General features: G+C 37.9%; 1 protein-coding gene across 1 annotated transcript in view; it reads right to left on the reverse strand.

The window, feature by feature from the left end:
* The window catches only part of CPED1 (cadherin like and PC-esterase domain containing 1), a 250,065-nt gene extending 225,974 nt beyond the window's left edge, over nt 1-24,091 (reverse strand). The window contains exons 1-2 of the mRNA XM_081282994.1: nt 23,859-24,091; nt 22,886-23,366 (exon numbers count right to left, since the gene is read on the reverse strand). Of these exons, the coding sequence (XP_081139120.1) occupies nt 22,886-23,134 (249 nt within the window). The 5' untranslated portion in view covers nt 23,135-23,366; nt 23,859-24,091. The remainder of the gene's footprint in view (nt 1-22,885; nt 23,367-23,858) is intronic.
* Nucleotides 24,092-25,042: the final 951 nt, after the last annotated feature.

Here is a 25,042-nt window from a genome sequence, read left to right on the forward strand (position 1 = left end):
TGAACTGTAGTGCTATATCAAATTTTTTGAAGATATGTATGGAATGAAGAAGAAATAACTTTATAAACATTTCTAAGGTAGGAACCATATCTTATTTTGCATCACCTACAACCTATTGCCATAAAAATCAACAGACCAAGCCTAGTGAGGTGCCAGAGTACACAAACTGGAGCCAAACTGCTTGGACTAAAATCACTTGTCTTCACCAGCATTATCTGTGTGGTCATGATCAACATCTCTTCCTGAAAGAGCCCAGAAGATTGGAGAGTTAATTTTTATAGTACCTGCCACATAGAAAGTGCCATAGGGGGTCTTTTTAAATAATAATACATCATAAAGAGCAATGAATCAAGAACACTTTCTAAGTTTGAGCTCTGCCTAGCACATGCTAACAAAGGTACTTGATACATGTGTGGACCAACGTGATGGAAAGGAACAGAACACTAGCTAATCATACCTTCCGTGCCTGGTACTTTGAGAAAACGTGCTTGATTAGCTCTTTTCCTTTTTTAAAGGGTATTATGTTTTATTGATGAGGAAGTTATTAAAGGATTTACTTGCAAATTGGGACATGATTCCCTAGCAAATGCTGTCCTTGTAATGAGAAACTTACAAGGAGTATTTGCAACTGAACACAGGTTGAGCCTCTGAAGACAGGGTAAGAGGGAACCCAGTGGCCCTCAGGAAGCCAAAGAAAACAAACAGGCGTCTAGGTGAAAGGGGAAGACAGATGCCTCCAAATATATCAGTGTCACTCAAGCGAAATGCACAAGATCCAGAATTCCCTTCTCACACTATTTTCTTTCATAATCGCAGGATGACCATCTATTACTGGCTCAAGTGTAGCAGTGATTTCACATGAGCAGAGAATGTTTTCAAGCTCTTTGTTATTGTAATTTTAATTTGGAAAGATACCACTTCTTTTCCCCCAACCAGGATCAGTTTAAGCAATAGCAATGTTAACTTTTACAAGCATATCTTATATAGTGCTTGTCCTAAATAAAGTATGATTGCCAGTCATATTTTGTAATAACCTTTATAATTTGGACTGAAATTTTAATCATGTCTCAGACTACAGAGAATAAATAGGAAATGAGCTTGTCAGTAAAATTATGTTGTATTATCCTGTAATACAAACTGCCCCTGCCCTTGTAATATTTATAACACACTGTATCAGCAGAATGGCCCAATACCAAAGGGCAAGAACAGTTTTAGCCAGTCCAACAACAGGTGCACACACTGCGTAAGTGAAATAAAAACTATGTGAACAATCATGTCAACCACACAGCATATGAGGGATTATCAAATGTGAATAGCAGCACTCCGGGAAACAGAAGCTCCCAATTACTCCTGCATTCTCAAGTATGTATCTTTAGTGGAAGAATACATTTAACCACTATCCTCCACTACGTCTTAACATGAGACAACCAGAATTTTAAAAAGAATGTGTATTCCTGGATGTGTATACTATGAACTTCTGAGTCACTTGCTTCTCTCCTCTTCTTCTTTATAGAGATTTTAAAATATTTCCCAAGAAATCACTATGCTAGATGACAAGAAAGTTATTTTGCAACCAAACACGTTATTCTTATTGGAAGGACTTCAAAATCTAAAATCTTTACATCACCTTAGAAGCAAAGAGTGGAGTGTTATAATCCACTACTGTGAGTGTTGGATGAAGCCCTATACAGTGTAATGTGAGAAGGAGTGGGAATTAAAACTCTGGATTTCAATTCTGGCTCTACCACTTGCTGGTTTCATCCACTAGGGCAAGCTCTTTAATCTATCCACAGTAGGGTTTTCTCTTAGGTACAGGTGAAGAAACAAATCCTACGTCAAGAGATTGTATTGGAAATTAAATGAATTTTTGATATGAGAATGTCTAATTAGTGTCACAAAAATAAATGATGCTAAATATATACAAATGTAAATATTAATATTATAGTGTACTCCTTTTATCTTGGGAATCCTGTATGGTTTTCAACTTTTGAAAACAGCTTTTGGTTCAGTAAGTCATAAAAAGCATTTTGCAATAAAGTATATATTTTTTTCTTTGTTCCTCTATAAGGGTTATCATCTTTTAATGTACAAATATAATTTACTTATTTTATGAAGTATCTGTCTCCCCACACTAGAATATAAATTTAATTACCTAAATTAAAACATTTTTCTCTGGTGTGTTCACTTTGTTTTTCCAGCAGTATAGTAATTGGCATAAAAGAAACACATGATAAATTTTTTTGGATAAATGAATACAAACATCTTTTTCTTCAATATGTAAGAATTTTTGTTGTAAATACTAAGAAAAAACATTAACAATAGAAAATGTTTAAAAACTGTATTAAATTCATTTCAATTGAATTATGAATAATAGCAAGAATGGCAAAAATATTTAAAAATTTGAACAAAATACTAAACTTATAGTAAGAAAAAAAACTGAATACAAAACATTATAAAGTGCTGACTTTCTCAGTTAGCTAAAAAAGGCTTCTTCAGATTTACCAATAAAACAAGAAATACAGCTTTTAAAAATATTGCATGAATGAAAAATAAAACTTGCCCTTTTCCGAACAACAGAAAATTTTTTTCTGGATTTATTGAAGTTTCCAGGTATTTATGATATCTTTTCATGCCCAAATACAAATCATATAGTGGACTTTGAATGTGTGTCATTTATGACTAAAAGTTAAATTGCCTTCCTGGTCCAGATTTTGGCATTTAAAAACTATTATAGAGTCTATCACAGTGAATTATGTTTTAATTTTTCCACTGTAAAAGTAAAATACAGATTCTTTCCTCACTAGCAAAATGTATACCTATTTTTGAGAATGTAACAAATAAAATGGAAGCGATTTTTCAGGATGCATATCATACAAAATTTTATTTAAAAATTATAACTGCATGACAATTTAGGACCCATAGGTTTCTGAATATGCAAAACAGCCTTGTAAGAATTTCCCTCCATAAGGATTGTGGGTACAGCTCAGTGGTATAGATTGCTGGTATAGATTGCTGGCCTAACATGAGCAAGGGCCTCTGTTCAATCCTGGGAAAATATATATATATATATATATATATATATATATATATATATATTCTCCTACCTAAATGAAGTATTGGTGAACTGCTGTCTGCATCTTGTAGCAGATTCAACTGAATCTCAAGTTCATCATTGAATGGGCACATGGTTTTTAGAACTACTTCATCATGCCACTGAGCATCTTCTAACTGTACCCACAAACTGTACCTTGGGCTATCCCAACCCTCAACATCCCATGTTAAGTAAGTTTGCTCATCAGTGACTCTATGTAGGTTCTGAACAAACAGCAGAGAAACAAAAAAGCAATGGGTTTCAATACAAAAAATAAATGCCCAATAAAGCTTTGGTGAAAAAGCGAAAGAGGTATTGCTAACACTCATCATCACTAATCTCGCAACATATTTTTTCCATTAGCACATTTCACATTGTATAATTATATGTTTTTTGTTTAAAGTTCATATTTTCTACTACTACGTTCTATAAGGGACTGCACTTGTCTGCTTTAGCCATTGTTTTATATGCAACTAACGCTGAATTAAAGACCATGGATGGGTGAAGTAGCAAATGAACAAATGCATGAATGCAAAGTTTGAGTTCATTGCTTGTAAATATATTCATGCTCTCTAATTTTAATTTACTCACTCTCAGGTGAAAAAGAGTCCACTAGAAAAATCTCAATGGAGTCTTCAGTATCCTCATCTCAGGTCATAAAATATCCATGACCTCTTCATCCCCAAAGACTCTTATCCCCACTTCATTTCTTCCACCCACCCCAGTGACCATATTTTGGACTTTGTGATCCCCAAAACAGATTCTCTTCTGAAATTATGAAGTAAAATATTCCATTCTCTGATCACACCCATAAATTTCCAGTTCTTCTCATTTACTCAACGTATTAGTTCTTCAACAACTAGTCATTCCCCTAATCCTCACTTGTTGCCAGCCTCCCTTTTCCTCATCTTCTCTGTCAGCAGCTCAAATTCAATGGACCAACATTCCAATCACTCTCTTCCAATTTATTAAACCCCTTGCTCCACTGGACTTCCACGTGCCATAACATCAAACATGCAATGACATCACATCCAAAAGATGCAAGAAAAACTGGCCTCTGCCTTCACAGATGAAGAACTCATCAAAAGAAGCAGATACAAACAACAAGTTATAACACAGTATAAGCTGCAGAAATTGGTAGATGAAGGATGCTGTGGAACCACTTGAGTTGGAAGACCAGAGAAAGCCCCCGGCAGCCTGCCTGTCCTCCACCTGGGCTGGGTTGTGGAGAGCTGCATACAGAATCCAATTCATATAGATAGCATCAGGTTCCCCAGACTATCCTGGAATATGCTTCCCAGGTCAATTATCTCTCATGCTTCCACTCTCCAGCTATATCCATAATTTGCAGATAATTCTGCCTCCCAGTCACAAAAGAAATTATCATATTAGAAGGTAACACACTGATTTACACAGCCTCTTTTGGATAATCTGGGGCCTATCTGCCATCAGAGCTAATATTTTGTCTTCTTATTTCCATGGAAGGAAACTGTCCTCCTCTTACATATAGCTAATTATAGATTCTTCTCCAGGTTCTGCACTCTCCCTCCTTCCTGGTAAACTAGTATCCTCTCCTTCCCATTTATGTTTCTATCCCCCGATTCCTGAGAACTTTGATCTATCTTTTAGCTCCTTCTCCTGGAACTTTCATGTTTCTTTCTGTATGTGTCTCTCTGCCATTTCCTGACTTTTTCTCATCACCCATTTGTTCATTTGGTCATGCATTCATTGGCCTCTTTTTTATTTTCAGAACTTTCTATGTGGCAGGCATGGTCCTAAGCTCTAGGGAATACAACAGTGAAGGACCCTAAGCCTAGTTCTAGCCTCTACTTAACTTGCAGTTCAGTAAGAGGATCAATAACAAACAATGAAATCATGGAATGCAACTACCTTGGAGATAAGATCTCTGAAAAGAATGACTTAGGACCTCTTTCATGGAAGGTGGCATGGTACTGCTGCTTATCTGTATTGTGAATGTCCTATATGGAAAAAAAAAATGAGGAAAGAAAGACAATTCTTCAAAGTGCAGAAAAGATGGAAAGAGGACTTAAATCAGGAGGTATTTGATGGTCAGCACGATGGGCATGTTATCTTGTCACAAATATAGTCAGGAAGCAAACAAGAAATAACTAGCAATGATGATTTTTAAAAACAGCAATACATTACTTCTTATCCTGTTAGGGAGCTAGGAGAAAACCTAAACCTATTGAGTAATTGAGAAAGTTGATAAGTACTCTGGTCCTCACAGATAGGTCTGACTTTGATTCTTTTAACTAAAGCCACAGCAGGGAAGAAGCAAGTAAGGAAAACTGGACTCTGTTTTTTTTTTTTTTAATTTAGTTTTGTTTTCTGGAAGAATGGGTATTCTAGACGGTCAGACTTTTACTACATAAATCACAAAATTTCCTAAGAACTGTAAGCCACCCAGCTAAAATACAAAAAGGAGGAGGAGAAGGAGAAGAAGGAGGGGAGGAGGAGGAGGAGGAGAAAAGGAGAAGGGAAGGAGAAGAGGAGGAGGAGGATGAGAAGGAGGGGATGAGAAGGAGAAGGAGAGGAGGAGGGGAGGAGGAGGAGGGGAGGAGGAGAGGAGGAGGAGGAAGAGGAGGAGGGAGGAGGGAGGGAGGAGGAGGAGAAGAGGAAGAGGAGGAGGGAGGAGGGAGGGAGGAGGAGGAGGAGAAGAGGAAGAGGAGGAGGGAGGAGGAGGAGGAGGAGGAGGAGGAGGAGGAAGAGGAGGAGAATAGTAGTAGTAGTTTTTTAAAAATGTGGGCCAGGCACAGTGGTGCACACCTATATTCCCAGCACCTTGAGAGGATGAGGCAGGAGGATCATGAGTTCAAAGCCAGCCTTAGCAAAGGCAAAATGCTAAGCAATTCAGTGAGACCTTGTATCTAAATAAAATACAGAATAGGGCTGGGGATGTGGCTCAGTGGCTGAGTGCCTCTGAGATTAATCCCTGGTACCTTAAAAAAATAGTAGAAGTAGTGACAGTAACCTGAGTGACTAAGCCTGAGATCTGTCCCACTGTCACCACACAGGGGAAGCCTGGGAAGAGGGAGAGCCATAAGAGTCTGAGCAGCAAGCTCTGTACTGTTAAGCCTGGCTGGGTATAGAAGAGTTCAGGAGAGGCAGGGACAGCTCAGTCAAGTCACAGGCAGGAGGGTGGAGACTTGGGAAGAGAATGATCTAAATGAGAAAAATTCAGGAGAAAGAATTTGCTGTGAAGACATTAAGTAAACAGAAAGGGTGTGTACCTAAGGGTACAGAACAGCAGATGTGACCTGACCGTGCATGCTAGAAAATATTTAATGATAAATGACATCAAGTTGCCTTTATCCACAGGGATATCTGAAACATTGATCTCTCAAGGACATAGCACAATTTTAGCTTATCCAGGAAGACTTCCCGTTAAGCACAGCATATGTGCAAACTGAAGATTCCTCAGTCACCTCTACATTCATTGCCCATTCTCCTCATTGAAAGTTTTGTAACCACACCTTGTCACAATGTGTTTGCAAAAGGGGTGCACAACATAGAGCTGGTATAAATAAAAGAAAATAAGAGGAGGAGAGAATGGGGAGAGCAGGTTGAAAGACAGAAGGGAACGAAAGCAGACTGAACAGCTTCCCAGCTCCGTAAACCCCAGAGAATGCAGTCATGTTGGGCGTAGCTTCACACCTATGTGCAGCTCATTTCTCCCTAGGACTAACTCTTACTCACAGCATGAATCTTGGAGTGGAGGAAAAATTAAAACAGAACCAAGAGCACAACAATACCCTGGTGCCCACATCTGGACTGCCTCCTCTGACCTCTCCAAGCCCCGCAGTAGCTGTCAGCTCCCCATCTCCATCAGGGACCTATCACATCTCCCTTCTCTGCTGCTCCAAAATTTCACCTTTTTCTTTTCTCCTTGTTTTTAAAGTCATATAAAGCATTCCTTTCAGCCTCTCTTGAGGCTTTTCCTCCAACTAATTCAAGACTTCTTGCTTTGAGATGCCACCCACGATGCACAGCTGTGGGCCATCAGTTTACTATTTACTGTAACTTTGCAGACATAACAAAAACTCAGCTGAGATGATAAAGATATAGGAATATCTGGGAGATGGCAGTCAGGATAGCTTGCTTGAAGAGATCTTTTATGATAAAATATGAGGAGTTCTGGAAAGAATGTCCTTTGCTTTTTTTTTTTTTTTTTTTGGCACATTTGAAGTTACTCCCCATTCTAGGGCAAATGAAAACCACTCCTAAGTGTCCCTCTTTAATTTCTTTTCCTTCCCTCTGCCTTCCTTTTTCTCCACACCCTTCCCTGTCCTCAGCAACTCACAGAGAGCTTAAAAGGGGAAGAAGTTATTTTCTCTGCAGCCCCAAGCCCTCTTAGGCTTGCTGATCTTAGAGTGAACGCTGTCCAGCTGATTCTCCAGGTTCTTTATGACTCACCAAGTGCCCTCACTGTCAGCAGTCTTTACAGGACATTCTCTCTAATGAAGGAAACATAAAACTGACAATCCACCCTTATGAAATAACAAGCAGAGGACAAGGAAAGACCTTGTTCTTTTGAAACATGTTAAAATAATAGCAAGTCTCTGTCCCCTGCATCCTAAACAATGAGTTAATTCACCAAATCAGTCTTAAAATAGTAAGTCTATACAAAGGGAATATAGCAGAAAGGAAGGAGCTCTGGGGCCCTGATAGCAACAATGTCAGTACCTAAGCGGCATAAAATTGGCCAAACATTTTCACAGATGCCAGACACTCTGAATCTGGGTTCCAGGCTTTTGCAGCAACACCCAAAGCTCTCTAGGTCCCTGGTCTCCATCTACTTTCTGGTCCCCCATCCTTACCTGTGGAGACCCTGTCAGTTCCATGTGATATACTTTACTTGCCTCATCTGCAAATGAGCATGGACACCTTCCCTCTTACTACTTGTGATACTTGAAGAACCAAAAAAAGAAAGCGATTGATATGAAAGGCTTCAAAACTCTTTAGTTCCTTACATATGTAACACTTTATTAACTATCCCTTAAATCAGTTGTCGGATACAAGAGCCTCTAGAAAAAAAGTAAAATACTTTTAATAAAAATCTTAAAAAATGTCTAGTCATTTGATTTCCTATGGGTTCTGTCAAATTACAAGCAGAGTATGGAAAGGTGGTGTTTATATATTACGGACATTAAAGTATTGAAAAATAATCATTGAATCACCATCTCTATCTTCTTTTTTTATTTCTTTAAAACCATGTTAGAAGAATCATACCATTAGGAAAAAAAAATGATTTCATAGATATCATGAACATACTTTGGGAACTTTCTGGTTCAGATATGAGGTGTCCCCCAAAACCTCACATGTAAAGCAATACAAGAAAGTTTAGAGGTGAAATGATTGGGTTATGAGAGCCTTAACCTAATCAGTGCATTGATCACTGTTAGGCACGTAGGGTGTGGCTGGAGGAGGTGGGTCATTGGGGATGTGCTTTTGTCTCTGATTAATGGACTCTCCCTTTGCTTCCTGATTGCCATGTCCCAAGTTGCTTTCTTCTGCCATGAGATTCTGTCCCGCCTCAGGCTCAGAGCTCTGGAGTGGGCCACCTATGGACTGAGACCTCTGAAACCATGAGCCAAATAAACTTTTCCTCCACTAATTGTTCTTCTTGGTTCATTTGGTCACAGTGACCAAAAACAAAACAAAACAAAAAAACTGATCAAAACAGGAGACTAGATAAAAGTAGGCAATTTCTTTTCTTTCCTTTTTTTTTTTTTTGTGTGTGTGTGTATGTGTGTGTGTGCGGTGCTGGGGATTGAACCCAGGGCCTTATGCATGCAAGACAAGCACTCTACCAACTGAGCTATATTCCCATTCCCCATCCTGGCAATTTCTTAATTGCACAACTAAATATGATTTAATTTTAGACTTTGTTATAATGTTCTATATAAAAATTTATTTAGCAACATTACATTCCCTTTTGAAGGCTTTGAAAATATGGTCACCATTGTTTAGTCTTACGACCTTCCCCCAGTGTTTGATGGATTTCTGAATTTCCTACTTCCATTCTACATTTCATCCTCTTTTATCTTTCTCCACATTCCCAACTACAAGGTTTGCAGCCCATCCTCCCACCACCCATCCTGCCCAGTTAATGACCCCAAGTGTTTTCCTAGCCTGATGTCCTCTCTGCATGTCACCTCTGTAGTGACTTCTGCTCTGGGTCATCATGAGAGTACGTGTGGAAGCCAGCTAGAATCTCTTCTGGCACCAGAGCACACAAGTTCTCTCTGGGCACAGTCCAGCCTAATGAAACACCTGCTGAATGTAAGGGTAACCTTGAGGCCTGAGTTGGGAATTAGGAGATATTCTTTATCCACTATCTAGTGACCACATTTATACCCCCTGGGAGAAGAGGACGGATTCCTAACCTCACTTCATGTGCTTAATATCACCAATCCCAGGCAGATTGCATCTCTGGCACCTGACTTCCCTCTCTTGGCATTCACATCCATATACAACCAATTCATCAGGATTCTCCCAGAAGTCCAGGGCCTCCATGAACTGTGCAGATAGTTAACCTCAGTAGCCAATATATTGCATGCAGGTGGCCCTGCATCTCCAGGGCAGCCAAGATCAGTTCCTGTTCTTGTTGAGTGTCCAGCTATAGGATGGAAGGACACACCTGGTAAACCCAGAGAAACTGCCTTATGTTACACACATGGAGACCAAAGTGTTAAGAAAAAATGTGTGCTATTCAGGCACCAGACTTGTGTTTCCTTAAGCACAAGTGTGTGTCTTGCCACTCATTCTGTTTCCTTGATTATTCTGGGCACACACATAGCTGTTCAATCTCTACTGTCTCCTCACCTTGTCCTTCCTTCTTGTCCATTACTAATACACAGCTTTGGCTCTCCTTGGAGATGATCCTAGGAAAGATGATACTTTTCCCAGCCTGACTAACACCTAAGAACCCTCTTTCTTCTGCATCCCCTCTTGGAAGCCCATCCAGCCCAGCCTATGCCTGCTCAAGTTTTCAGATGCTGCCCCATCTCAATAACATATTGCTTTCAAGATTAGTCCTAGAGCTCCTCAAATTACATATTATTATAGAATGTTTAAGTATTATATGGCCAACTTCTTCCTTCCAAAAAAAAGCTGACAGGAAATGACAATATCTAATAATGCCAGAACATAAGCACTAATCATCTAATACTGATATCAAATATTCAAGTTCTTTAACTTTCTAATCCTTCCTTTACCGGACAGATTATGCTCCACCACATCTTTTGATTTTCTTCCATGGCTGCCCCAAAAAGTTAAGTTCCCTTCCTAGAGGTCCAGTTTGTTCTTAAAGGGTCCAGCAGAAACCACCTCTTTTAACATGACAGATTGCTTTGATCTTGTCAAGAAATCAGGTGAGAGTATCTTTTAAATAGAGGAAGACCTGGGGGAGAACATCAGAATTAAAGAATCCAATTACAAGTACAAAAGAATTGAAGCATTGCTGACTGTCATAGAGAATTCTAAATTGACTAGACAGCATAAATTTATACTAAATCCATTCATTCAGCAAGTTATGTGCCAGGAATTGTGTAAACCTGATCTCTGCCCTGACCCACATGTCTGTAATTTATTTGAAGGTTTTGTTGTAATGCAAGGCTTCACAGAGTCTAGTTACATTATTATGAGTGTTTGGTTACTTTGGTTAGGGTTTTGCTAAAAATTGTGCTTAGGATCATGTGCACATTATTGGATGATGAGGCACATTCCCATTTTTATCACAGAAAAGGAGCTTCTTTTAAGAAGTCATTATTTTATATTAAACACAGGAAAGAATTCTAGCCTCTTAAGTTTTATGTATCTGAAAGCATATTTTTCCACTAATACAAATTATCTGTATCCAGAAAATGATGTTTGTTTAAAGCAAATGTGATATTAGTTTAACCGTGTTTTTTGAAAGAAACATAGTAAGCTTGCTTCCTTTTCCTCTGTACTCACCTACTATCCCACAAACAAAACTAACTGTCCCAAATCTCTCTGATTTTAAAATAGTTTATGTCAGTTTAACATACTTGGATAGTTTAGGTTGTGCTGTGGGAAGTTCCAGATCTGTTGTTCAGGTTTGCACTGTTTATTCAGATTGAAAGTCAAAAAGATAGTTCTCGAAGATAACTAATAAAAGGGAGAATGAGGAGAAACTCATTTGAAATCACATCTGCCCTTTGGGTTTGTCCAAGAGGGAAGTTTCACTGCTCAATATGAAAGTCAACTTTCTCATTGATGCTTTGCTAAGGTCAGGGAGTTCTCGAACTGCCACAGAAAAGTTTAATTTCCTGTTCCATTTTTTTCCTGGAGCATTTGTGCACGTTGGTTAAATTGATGCTAGATTTTCCACCAGGGAAGTGGTAGGCTTAGGGCTGAAGCTATTGGAATGCTATTATTCTTCCTATTGCTTGTTAAAGAAACAGTGAAACATCAAGAGGGCACTCAATGTGACAGAACAGTGCTGGACTTCTAGTGGCATTTTGAAACATAACTTTATAACTTGACACCTGTATAACATGCTATACTATAACTTTTTAATGAAAAAAGGAGCGTTTCCAATAATCACATTCATGTTGCATATATGCGTTCTTACCCCAAGCAGGGCCAAATGCAGTGAGAATATTTTCATGATATTGTCCTTTGGGATATGATAATGCTACTCTCCTGCCTTTTATAATCTCAAGGCTTTTCAAAGCATTCTCAGCAACAGTGTCAAGTTTGATCTCATAGCAACTCTGTAGCAGACCATTTCCATGCCTCAGCCACAGACTAGGAAATTCAAATTTTAAAAAATCACTTTTCTGTGATAACTCAACCTCAGCACCGAAACTGGGACTCCCTATTTCAATCTCAGGCAATGTCCCTTTTGCTTAGAAAGGACAAAGGGGTCAAAGCAGGATCTATTTCCGATGCATGAAGCTTTAGCAGGTCCTTCTGGTGGCTCCAGAAGTCTATACCACCACTCTTAAACCACACTCCTTTTCCTATATCAGAACAAGTAAGAAGCACCAAAATCCTGAAGCAATATTACTGTTTAAGTAAATCCTGTTTTCTTCTTATAGATTATTCACTATCATCATTTTATCTCAGTTTCCTCTCTCAGACATACTCAGAATATGCTCAGGGCTAGTGGTAATTTGTCAAGATCAGCTATGAGGTGGGTTAAAAGGCATAGGCAAAGAAAGGATTAAAATATCAAAATTTATGAATGATTTACATGCACACCAAATACCATGGTTTGATAAATCAGGAAAGATGTGCTACATTCTCTCTATTTGCAGTCAAACACGCTTTGTGGTGGAGGACAGAAAGTATGTGCACACCTGGAAAGGCAGTGCAATGTTCTTGAATTTAACTGTATGTATAGGTGTCAGAGGGGGAAAATGACAGAGGCCAGCCACCATAGGATAAGTAGCTTTAAATATCTGCCTGCTCAAAATCTATGAAAAAAAAGGATGTGGGCCAAGAATAGAAATATGGACTATGCACGTTTCATAAAAACAAGTATATTATAGCCCATATAAAGTGCTTGTGTGTGAGGTCAATGCTCAAATTTAGCTTTTTAAGGGCGGAAAGAAAATAAGCAGTTACTGGATGCCAATTCTGCCCTGCCATTATGCTGGATGTTGTCAGGTACATGAATTTAGATAGTTTCATTTTCTTGATGAGAAGACTAAAGGTTCACAAAGTTTGGTAAAGTTTGCCCATGATCCAATAGCTAGCCAATGAAACAGATGGAATTTAAGCGAACCCATTGTACAATATACTCCTGTAACAAGTTTGACATTAAAAGCTTTGATAGAAAGAGTTGGGTCCATTTTCATCAATAATATGTAGAGTTGCAGCACTTAGCCTTTATCAAGGTGTCCTGTTTGGAATGCACTGTAAGCAGACTGGTGGGGATTTCTACTGGGAATACCAGCTGAGGCTTAGAAATACCAAAAGTACTTATATTTCAGGGCACATGATCAAGCCTATTCTTTGCTTCCAAATTCATGGGCTCTTCCTAATAATTACTTGGTGCATCTGTTATTTTTTATTACAAACACCTCGGGCCTGTGTTAGTGAATTCAATTGAAAATTGAGCATGTCTAAGGCTAAGGCAGGAGGATGGCAAGTTTCAGGCCAGCCTAAGCAATTTAGAGAGACCCTGTCTCAAAATAAAAAATAAAAATGGAGGGATGAAAAAAAAGAAAAGAAAAAAAAGTGAATAATTTTTTAAGATTCTTATACATCCCAGATTTGTCATCATATTCTCTTTTTTGAAACCCCATACATGATAAGCCAAAAATGCTATTTTACATTTTCAACAAACCTCCAAAAAGTATGAAAGTTGACAAAGTACTGTTTACCTTGCCAACTTCCAACTTTGGAATCGTGTTTGTCAGAGAATATAAAGGCTATTTTAGAATATGAGCTCATCTTTGGAGTAGGAATAGCCCGAGGGGAAAAAAAAATCCAAAGGAAGCTAAAGGGAAAAGTGAAACCAAAACATTCTTTTCACCCCAAAGGCCACAGACTCAAAGTTGATAACAGCAAGCACTTTTTATAATGTCAGTGTATCTAGTGGTTTCCATTTCAACAGGTTTATCTCATAAGAGTTTCCAATTTTGTTAGTACAAGAAACAGAATTGCTCAGAGGGACAAAGAGGCAGAAGTTATTGCCACTATCTTGAAAGAACAAGAGGGAATGGCACTTATAAAATGATTAATTCCTTGATACATAAGAAATTTAACATAACTTGTTTAAATATGAACTTCATCAAGACTTCATTAAAATGTGTCTAAAGTAAGCAGGTTTGAATTTGTTTAAAAATCCCTCCGAATAAGCAGTTCTTCATCGTATGCATATTTCATTATAAAAATTTAACATAGATCTAATCAAGTATCTCAGAGAAATCCACAGGCATTAAATGCTCATCAAGCAACCCAGCTAATTCCATGAAAGCCGCTCACCTCTTTGCATGCTGACAGCTTCTCCCCACAGCCTCCTACTGGTAGATGCCTGTATTTAAAGCCCATGATCACCGTTTAAAATCAACACCTATGAATCAGTTAAAATATAAAACTATGTAAGAAAAAAGATGCATTTTTCAGTAGAATCAGCCTGTTAAAATATGGAAATTTCTTGATAGAGAAGTTAGAGGATGTAACATGGGAAGTAACTGGAAAGGCACACCAGTTGAGAAAGGATGCTCGTTTGAAAAAAGATGGTAGATACTTGAGAATGTTTATTGAGTAAGGGTCCCAATTAGACAAAGGAACTGAAGGCAACGGGAGAGCTTGGTGACATCTAATAAAGAAAATTCAATGTAGCAAAATGGTATGATGATTTCTATTAGCCAGAGGCCCGAGAAATGTACCAGGGACCTTGGTGAAGTTCAAGGGACCCTGGTGCAGGAAGAAGAGCCTCATGAGTTCAGCAAAGAGAATAGAAGAGAGAGAAAGAGTTCTTCTCATATCCTGTCCCCTGATCAGAGAGGTCAGAGCTGGCCTTCTCTGACCCTTAAATTCATCAGTTGTTCATTGGTTCATTCATTGGCTAGAAATTTATGCAGTGCTCACTGTGTTTCAGATTCTGTTTTAGCACTGGAGACATAGAAGTAAATAAATTAAATAAATAAATATTCCATATAGAGAGATAATAAAAAAATCAAACAAATATTTTTTTCAGGACCCAAAATCTTAACCTCTTTCCTCTGCTCCCAGCCCAACTCACCTCTCCCCATCCTCAACTATAACATGCTGTTAATTTTAGCATCTTGCTTTTTTTTTTTAATCCAGCAAATTTTAGGACTTTGCTTACATATAAGTAGGACTAACTTTGAGTGACACATCAGCCTTCCTAAGTTTGTCTTGATTCTGAAAGGTCATTGTACTGTGAAACCACAATGGTAGAAAGCCTGCAAGATAGACAGAAGAATGCCATGAGGCTCTCATCTCAGTCACTCCACGGCGTACACCACACTTCTGTTCTTTACAGCAACTACTTAGTGCTCGCCTACTTTGTGAAGGCCAAATGTTAGGGTATGTCAGGGCTACAGAGATGAATAAGTCCTCTAAGAAATTAAATAATTCATATTCTGAGAGCTAACTGAGTATTCCCTATCTTCCAGACAAGTTAAATGCATCACATAATTTATCTCATGTAAGACCCATCTTCAAATAAGGAAACAAAATCCTAAAGAAGTCAAGATAAATGTCCAAGGCAACAAGTTAACAAATGATGCCAATTTAACTCCAGAACACTCTTATATAATTAACTAATTTTTCCCCCTCATTTTTATTGGTTTCTTATTGCTTCCATAACAAGATACCACAAACTAGACGGCTTAAGACAACAGAAATGTATTGTCTCACAAGTTTGGAGACTTGAAACCTGAGATCAAGGTGTCAGACATGCCATGTTCCCTCTGAAACCCCATACTGAAATCCTTTCTCGTATCTTCTTACTTGTTGAGGGTTTCTTGGCGATGTCTGGCATTCTTTGGCACACAGCTGTGTCACTCCAATCGCTGCCCTTCATGGTCTTCACCCAGGATGTCTGTCATCTTCTAAGAACACCAGTCATATTGGATCAGGAGCCCATGCTATTCCACAGTGACCTCATCTTAATCAATTACATTTACAACAATCCTAATTCCAAATAAGGTCATATTCTGTAGTACTAGCGATTAGGACTTCAGAATAGCTTTGGAAGGGAGCACAGCTCAACCCATAACTCTAATGAATGGATATAGTATACGGGGATAGAATGGAGATAGAGAGAACACAGGTTTCAGTCGAATCCTGTCCTATCAATATGATAACTTACTTTAAGATCCTTTTCTTCCATGAGCTTCATTTTCCTCACTTATAAAAAAAAAACCTTATTTCCAGTTCTAATATTCTGATGTTCCTTTATTTTTAAACAATTATACAGAAAGATAAGTCTTATTAGCTACGTTAAGTACACATCTCTTTATGAAGACAAAGGATACCATGATGGAGGAGATGGAATTTCATAGATTTCAGAATGTTTTAAGAATAATCATGAGGACTTCTAGAGGAGCTGAGTGGGGCAGATGTACCAGAGGAGACTTCAGACGGAGGTAGAGATGTTGGAGTTTGGAGAATAGGGTCTTGAGCTGGCTTACAGCTGTGACACATAGGCAGAGGGGGGTTGGGAAGGCATGTTGGGATGTGATGGGATGGAGAATGATTTTTACCAAATTGAGTAGACTCAAGGTTGGAACTACTGAAGGCTTTCACCAGAAATACTATGGGAGCTGTGCATAGATAGCATAGAATGTATAGACAGATGGAGACATAACTTGTTAGACTACTGAAAGAGGTTATGTTATTTAAAATGATGATATGATACAGCATTGAGATTGGGAAGGTACATGTCTAAGAGTTGAGATCCAATTAACTAGAATATGGACCCATTTGAGAGATTAGGGGAAATTTCACCTTACATCATCCATAAAGGCTTCTGCTAAGGTGACATTTATTTAATGTACTCAATATCAAAAAGGCCTAAATGTGCAAGGAAGGTTTTGCTTAAAAGAAATTTATAAACCACAAAGAGGAAATCTAGGTATGGGTTAGAAACCAATGAGACAAGACAGACTGGGAGGTAACAGACAATCTGGGTTGAGACACATGGTTTCAAATGAGAGTTATGCACAAGGCCTTTAAAAAAACAGTGTAAATATGGTTAACACTACTGAACTGTACATGTAAATATTTAAGAGGATAACCTTTATAATGTGTGGAATTTTAAACCATTATTAAAAATTGATTTGAAGGATTAAAAAAAGAAAGAAAATTGAAGACTATTGTGAATTTTCTAATTTGGAGTTTTCCAATGTGGCTCAGTGGCAGACCTAGAATTTTTGGTAGGGAGCCATGCTAGATGAATTTGGTGAGGGGCAAAAAGTGGGGCGGGGTGGGGGACAAGAAATATCAAAGATAAACCTAAGGTTTAAATCCTATGTATTGAGAATGGAAGAGGAAGTCAGGTCCTATTCATGGAAATAAAAATGTCAAGAAGAGTCATTGGTTTGGACATGCAAGTTTTAAGAGAAAATTATTTAATTATTATAGTATTGTGCCATTCTATAAAATATACATGGAAATTGAAGATACAGATGATAAGTTGATATTCACCAAAAAGTGTTTAAAACAAGAAAACTAAATGTCCAAGCAACAAAAATATAATCAAAGGATATCTATGTTTATTATCATAGTGAAGAAATTAACCTCAAAAGGAGACCATGAGTTATTCAGAGAGGTCAGAGAATAAGCCCCGTGTCACAGTATTCAGAGTTGTTGCCCAATAGCGGAAAATGCTTCAGAGAAAAATGATACAGATTGAAAACAGATCACCATTGGTAATCAACAAAAGAGAAGTTTCAGTAGAGAAAATCAAATGTAGAAGGTAATAATGAGTAGGTGTCCAGTCAGTACATGCAAAGAAAACCATTTGCAGCATATATGAAGAGAACTAGAGACAGGGAGCATAGTAGGTAATTTGCCAGGAATCCAGGAAAGCTTACTGTTGTATTATCAGTTCTAAGCATGTTTACTGGTAGGTGGAATGGCCCAAGAAAGCTTGAAACTAGTAATATAAGTAATTATTCAATGGAGAAGTTTGATACTGGCAATATTATAAGTATCAGAGTAACTGCGGAACCAGTCCTAAAAAAGCTAAAAATGGAGTGTTCAAGAACACAGGGAGAAAGCAAGATTTGGCAAAAGAGGAGCATCTTGAAACAGACTCCCAATTGGTTTCCCTACCTTCAGTTCTACTCTGTCCCAGGTCCATTTTGCAATGTGTGTTCTGCAATGTTCTCCCTAAAACATAAATCTATTCATGTCAATCTTTTCTTAACATTCTTCAGGATCCAGACTTCTTATCAGGTGCACATTTCCAACCTAGATCCTGGTGAACTTTCTATCTTATGTATTTGCTTTCCTGATTCCTTCAGTGCCCTTCCATCCCCTATGCTTTGAATTTTCCAAATATATTGGGTTATTTATTTCTCCTTTGCATATGTGGGTTTTTATTCTTATAGCACATTTCTGCTTCTTTTTCTTCTCTAATTCCTTCTCTGTCCTCTCTAGCTCCTTTCAAAGAGAAGTCTTATTATTACCAGTTTCCTAACACTTTATTTATTTTGTCTGTCTCACAGGGGCTTTTATTCCTATAACATTCCTATCTCATAAAGAGCCCAGCACACACAAATTGCTCAATAAATACTTATTAAGTTAATGGAAAAAAATAAAGGAGTGAATGAAAGCGTTCGAGGAAAGAAAGGATAAAGAGGAAATGAGGTTTTGTCGCTGCTTTTTCTTTTTTCTTTTTGTAAAAAAGAAAAAAGTTGAAGAGGAGTGTTCTCAATGAGATAATCACAATTTTTCTTTTTTAATTTAAAGAAAGCAAAGCCATTTCCCAAGAGGGAGAGCACATTTAGACATCTTCTGTGGATTTTTAGAAAGCAAAATTATCACCACTACTGTGTCACTAGTTAGATCACAGCCTCATCTACCCCTTTGTGGGCATGACTCACGCCATTGTGGTCATAAAGTTCAGACCTGCTCTTACCACCTCTGACCTGCAGCACCTACTCAGTACGGCTGAAAAGGAAGGACCACCTCACATTTGCTCTGGCAAAATAACTCCTATCAAGGCCTTGGCTTCCCCCAGAGCTACCCTGAGAATCTGGGTTTTTACCTGTCAGTAGCATGGACTCCAATCAATAAAAGGCAGAGGAAGAGTAAATCAGGAGATAAATTGCTAGCATTTTCTGCTCCTTTCCTCAAATGCCTGTTCTGAGATGCGGTAGTTGAAAACAGCCTCTCTGTAGAGACTCCCCATAATATACCCACTTGTGTTTACTTTCCCTCCTTCTGCCTTTCCATCCCCATCTTATATGGCGATTGTGTTTTCTAATAAAGTGTTAACACTTAAGAATTTGCCTAAAGTTCTGTTTCTAGAAAACCAGGGCTAAATAAGCAATTTTTATGAAATTTGCCAATGTCCAATATACTATTGACTATTAAAATGCAAATAAAATGAATTAGGCCATTTTTAATAAGAACATTCACTTATTTGCATTGAATTGTGGTTAGATCCTGGGGAGAGTTGAAGTTGTATAGAACAGTCACCAAAACAGGAGAGTCAGGAAGAATAATCAAGCAACAAAGAAAGAGCAGTTCTCATTGTGGAGTGTCAACAGGAGATAATCAGGAACACATGGCTCTGGTGAGTATAAGTGTATTCTTCAAATAGCAATGTTTGCATCAGAGGAGCATGTACTAAGGAGACGTTGTGCCTGTTTATAATTTAATGTTGTTCCCTGTGTTATGCAATGTTACAGTGTTATAGTCCATGAAAGGAGATAAATCTACTGAGTCACCTACTCCACTGAGGACAACACAACTGTGTTTACATATTATGTTGGAATAGTTTTAAGACTCAGCGGATGATCAGACAATATGCAAACATCCAATGTTGAGAGAAAATCCAGAAGAAATGACAACAGTACATCTGCTCAGCAAGGCACTTTGGACTGTTCATGTGGGAAAATGAATTAAAATTTGGCCAGAAATAAGGAGAGTACTTCTTTAGTATGCAGACTTGGCAGATTCTACACCATGATCTCAATTCATACTGAAAACAACTCTAGATATTGAATCAGATCCTATTGGTAAAGGTGTGGAGGTCAAAGTTACTCACCTTAAGTATTTGCCACTACAGAAACCTCTGTTGCTAAGCTGATAAAGTGCAAAGTGTCCTTTCAAAGAAGCAAGAAAAACTGAGATATACCACTTGTTCATCAATGAATGAAAACTGATTTGAAAAAGACTCTGAGTATATGCTAGTTTCTCAGAGTTTATCCCCACAGACATTATCATATTCACTGACAGATTTTTTTAAAATATGCTCAGCTGAAGACTTTCATATGATTTTTTTTCATCTTAGGTTTATAAATCTACTCTCAACTTACACAACCTGAATGAACAGTTGAACATTTAAACACACTGGTTATTAAATTTCCTTTGTGGTTTTTAGCATCTTTTTATTTATGAATATGTGATAAAAATAAATGATTTTTCCTGGAAATTTATATATATATGCATACATACAATATATTGTACAAAATTTATGGGGTTCATAGATATTTTATACATCCAAATACATTCTCTTTTTTGTTGTTCTTTTTTAGATTTCCATGACAGTAGAATGTATTTTGATATACATACATGGAGTACATCCAAATACATTCTTGAATCCAAGAACTTTTGGAAACACTTAAGATGCATGGATTCAACTTAAGAAAAACTCTAATAATACGAATACTTAGACTTGTCAGTAAAAGTAAAAACAAAATTCAAAATTTATCCATAGAAACAATACTACTTCTACAAAACACTTAAAAGCTAATTCTAGGTCTTTAGGAACTCCTATACAGAATTTCCTCAGTTATTTTTTAATGAACTTCATAAGCAATTGTTTTGTATAATAATATACATTGCTCCCATATATATACCAACATATTGATTTCTTTCTTCATATTTGATATCTGAAATAATATTTCATCATTTGCAATTGGATTATTATTTTTTAGAACATATATTGCAAGTAGTATCTATTTATATCTGGTTTTAACTGAAGTCTGCATGGTGGCTTTTTTCTACATTCCTTCCTATATCTAATAAATACTGGATCTAAAAAATCAGTGGCCAACAAAGGATAAAAATGGAGATACTAGGCAAATGTTTGAAAATTCAGTTTTCATATCCACTAGGTTTCTAAACTATAATTTTGAATTTAGAATCTTGCTTATGTTTAAACTATTTAAGACTGTGAATCATTTGGAAACCCAAGTCATCACATGTTTGGCATTTTTAGTAAAGAAAATTCTAGAGTGAATGTTTTAAGATGGTTTATAAGTAACAGAAGATCCAAAGTTGAAATGAAATATTCTGTGACAACCTACAAATAACAGTTAACATATTCCTAAATTACAAACAAAGCAGAAATCATGAAAAGTCAAGTAGGGCAGCAAAAAAACAAACAAACAAAAAAAAAACAATAACAACAAACGGCTGAAAGTTAATGAGTAAAACATTTTATCTAAAATTCTCAGAAAATATTTTAGGCATTTAAATATATAACTGTCTCCACTATTTTTAAAGAAATTATATTTATCACTGCTAGAAACTAACAAAAAGTGACTTTTAAAGTCAGTTTCATCCATCATAAATTTGATGTGTTCAAGAAAAGAAAAAGTGCAAATAAATGCTAGTGTACATAAACCCAAAATACACACTCCTCCATGATAATATAGTGTCCAAAAATTGATTCACATTTGCAGTTGAAGTTTCAACCAAGGGTATATCTACATATATTATCTGCTATTGTTTGTCATATTTCTTGGTCAAATGTGTTCCTTGACATTATAGCTAACAAACGCAGACACTCAAAAGTCTTCCAATTTTCTAATTTAAATGTAATGTTATTTTGTATTTCAGTAAGTTCTTCCAGTTGTGGTTCCACAAATTATAATGACAGCTTTGAAATTACATTTATTGAGAGCAAAATTATTTATTGAGAGCAAAGTAGGAACCAAGTGGCTTGATTTCTGTTCCTCTGGGGCTGCACCATGTCATAATGCTAGCCACATGAATTAGCTAAACATCTTTAAGGGTCAGTAGTCTTATCTATTAAGTTGATGACAATCATACCTACTGTACCTATCTCACAGTATTGTGAGTCTGAAAGCAATAAATAAAAGTGGTTTTAAAACAAATAGTAGTGACACTGGCGGTGTTGGTAATGAGGGTAGTAGCAATAGGATGGCATCCAAAAGGAGATTCTTTTCCAAACAATAACCATCATCAAATAGACCTAAATCTACTGTAGATATAAGATACTACTCACTCATTACTAAATTATCGTGTTATAATCCTTGAGGTAGCAGAGATTTCAGTGGCTTTGCCACCATGGTTTTTGTATGCAGGTTTTGTTTTTCTTTTTTACACTGGAATATGTTAAAGGCTATTCTTATAAGCTAGAACAAAGTGGTGTATTAAAATAGAAATTCTTTGTTTTCTTGGTTTGTGGTTTTTTCCTACACTTAGTAAGATTGCTAGTGAACTTATCCTGAATAGTGTAAATACGCATTAATCTCTATTTCTATAATTCTATGAACAAGAAAACACAGTATGTCAATTAATATGAAGAAACCTATGACACTATTCCTTTAAACACCTCAGAAGTTTTAAAAAAAAAACATTTGAGAAATTTAATCACCAAGGAAGAATTGATTTAGCCAATTATAAAATGGAATTTTGAAGTTTCTGAGTCTGGCAGGATCTGGGTACTCATATTGATTGCCTTGAGGAAAGAGAGGCTTAGTGTCTATGAAATTTCGAATCTTTGATTTATGTTTCAGATCTTTCATCTTCAAATCACTTAGATCCCTAGTATTTTAGGAAGGAATCACATCACTACCCTCCTCCCTTCCAAATTGTCTATTTCCTTCCACTGAAATGAAGTGAAATTCTAGAAGATAAAATAAAGGCCAGAACTTTCTGGAAGTAAATATAAGAAGTTGAAGCTTATGTAACGTGTCTCCCTGTCAACAGGTCACTCACAGGGCTGTTTATACTCTGGATGGCTTGCAGAAATCATAGAAGTTAATTTTAGTTTTACAGAAAGGACTGAGAGTCAGACTGTGGTCTTTGCAGAAATTGCCTCCTTTAGCCTGTGAATCTTACCTTTCTGATTTCCTGTGCATTATGGGAGAGAAGGAAGCACTGTCTGTCCTGGGTATATCCTTTCCTGCATCTGCTCGCCTGAGTCTCGGTGGGTGTGTGTGGGGCAGCCCTGGGTACAGCGGTTGTGAGCTTCCTAGTCCCTCGGAGGGTCAGAGTCTGATAGAAGAGACAGATTGCCACCACCAAGACCACAAAAAAGGGCCGGGGGCAAAATCGCCGACGACAAAGAAACACTGGACGACAGATCATGACCAGTTCAGCTTCACTTGGCCCCTGTCCACGTTGCCAGAAAAGTCATAGCAGCTATTTTTTGTCAGCATGAAAAATACAAATGTGTCTTCTTTTTCCACAACTCCAATCAAGTTTGCTCCATCTCCGCTTAAGAACTTTCCAAAGCGTCATGCCAAAAGATCATAGGTCCCAAAAAGTCCGAGGTGGTTAATAAAAGTCCTTCCATGAATGACAGTGAAAAGTGACTGATCTCAGTTAAAAAACAAATGAAAATATCAATAGACTATTAGTTACAAAACTAATAATCTGAGTGCATCCCAGGCTGCCAAACGGTTGGCTTCCGGCAATGCCTTATTTCCACGACATCCTTAAACTCACAGAAAAGGAGTCCAGCTCTGTCTCAGCTTTACAGAAAAAGAGAAAAATAACACCAAAGTAAATCTGGAGTCTGAAAACAGCACCGAAGAACGCAATAGGTTAAAACCCAAAGTGCCTGTTGCACAGCTGGATGCAGGCCAGGTTGCCTTAGCAGTTTTTCCTCCGGTTTTAAAGCAATACTGTTTCAGCCTTTTATGTTTCTTAACTGCTTCCCTCCATTCAGTTTTAAATTGCCACTTTGCTGTAAGCATCCACGACTTTTAACATTAAGAGGGAACAAGCGGTTTGAATGGACATGATTAGTGTCAGGGTTTGGCTTGTCTTGGCTTCATTCCGTTTCAAGTTCAAAGTTCTGTGTACTTACTCAGTTTTCATCCTTTTAGCCAGAAAAAAAGTTTCCATGATCCCCCTAATGGATTGCTGATCAAAACCACTCGGAAGGAAACGCCCAGTCGTATGACTCCAATTCATCTCACACACCCCGACACACACGCGCAGACACGCAGACACGCAGACACACACGCGCGCGCCTGCTACACACTCGGCCTGGAGCTGGCGGACCTGGGGCATCGCAGCCACCCAGGCCGGCGGAGCGGGGCGGGGCTAAGGCCTGGAGCTCCTCTGGCTCGCGCTGGGCAGCCGGAGCCGCGCTGTCAGCTCTGAGTTGGAAACGTTGGGCTTCCGCAGACTGGGAAAAGAAGTTTTGATTTTCCCTGAAATGTGCCTGCCTACCCAGAGCTGCAGAATTTGGAAATATATCTGCTGCCTGATTCGCTGTTTAATTGCTTTTTTTTCTAATACAGCATTGGAAAAACAAATAGCTCTTAGTCAATCAATGCCAAAGGTCAAAGATGAGACTAAAGCAGTCTCAATTTAATTCGTAAGTCCTTCACTCTGGGGAATTGTGGTCACACTTACAAGGATAAGAGGGCCACCAGCACTGTCTGGACCACATAACAGGAAATCTTGTTGCATGCACCAACATCAGGATAACTGAAGTCCGTACTCCTTTCACAGTAGTTACTATCACTTATTTCCTGAACTAATGTCCGGGTTTTACAAAGCCTAATTGCTACTTTGCTTCTAAAATGAGTTGTATGTAGCAGATGTTAAGTGTAATTTTTGCCCAGTAGAAAGCGGTACACAGCCAGCTTTGCCCAAAATTCAACCCAGTATAATTCTATACAAACTATCACATGGACACTGCTGGTCCTGCCAGTTGTGCAAACTCCATTCCCTTTTGCTGGGTCAGTTGAAGAATCATCAAAGAGAATCTGCTGGGGCTTGTTGCTCCCTCTCCCAGTCCTTGCTTTGCGAACTCTGGATAGTAGGACTGGCTCAGACCCATGGAAAACATTCTTTGAAGGCTTTGAACCTAGATAACTGCTATAACCTTTTCTAACCGAAATTCTTCCTTGTGGGCTGAAATTCTCCACTGAGGCCACACCCCTACAGTGAACCCAATCCAGAGGCAAGCTGCGTACGGGTCGGTCTCTTGTATTTTATGAGAAGGAGCGCCCTCTAGGGGTGCCCAGCTAACGTAGATTC

This window comes from Spermophilus citellus (genome assembly GCF_964194105.1).
Source record: "Spermophilus citellus genome assembly, chromosome: 3".
NCBI classification, from domain to species: domain Eukaryota; kingdom Metazoa; phylum Chordata; class Mammalia; order Rodentia; family Sciuridae; genus Spermophilus; species Spermophilus citellus.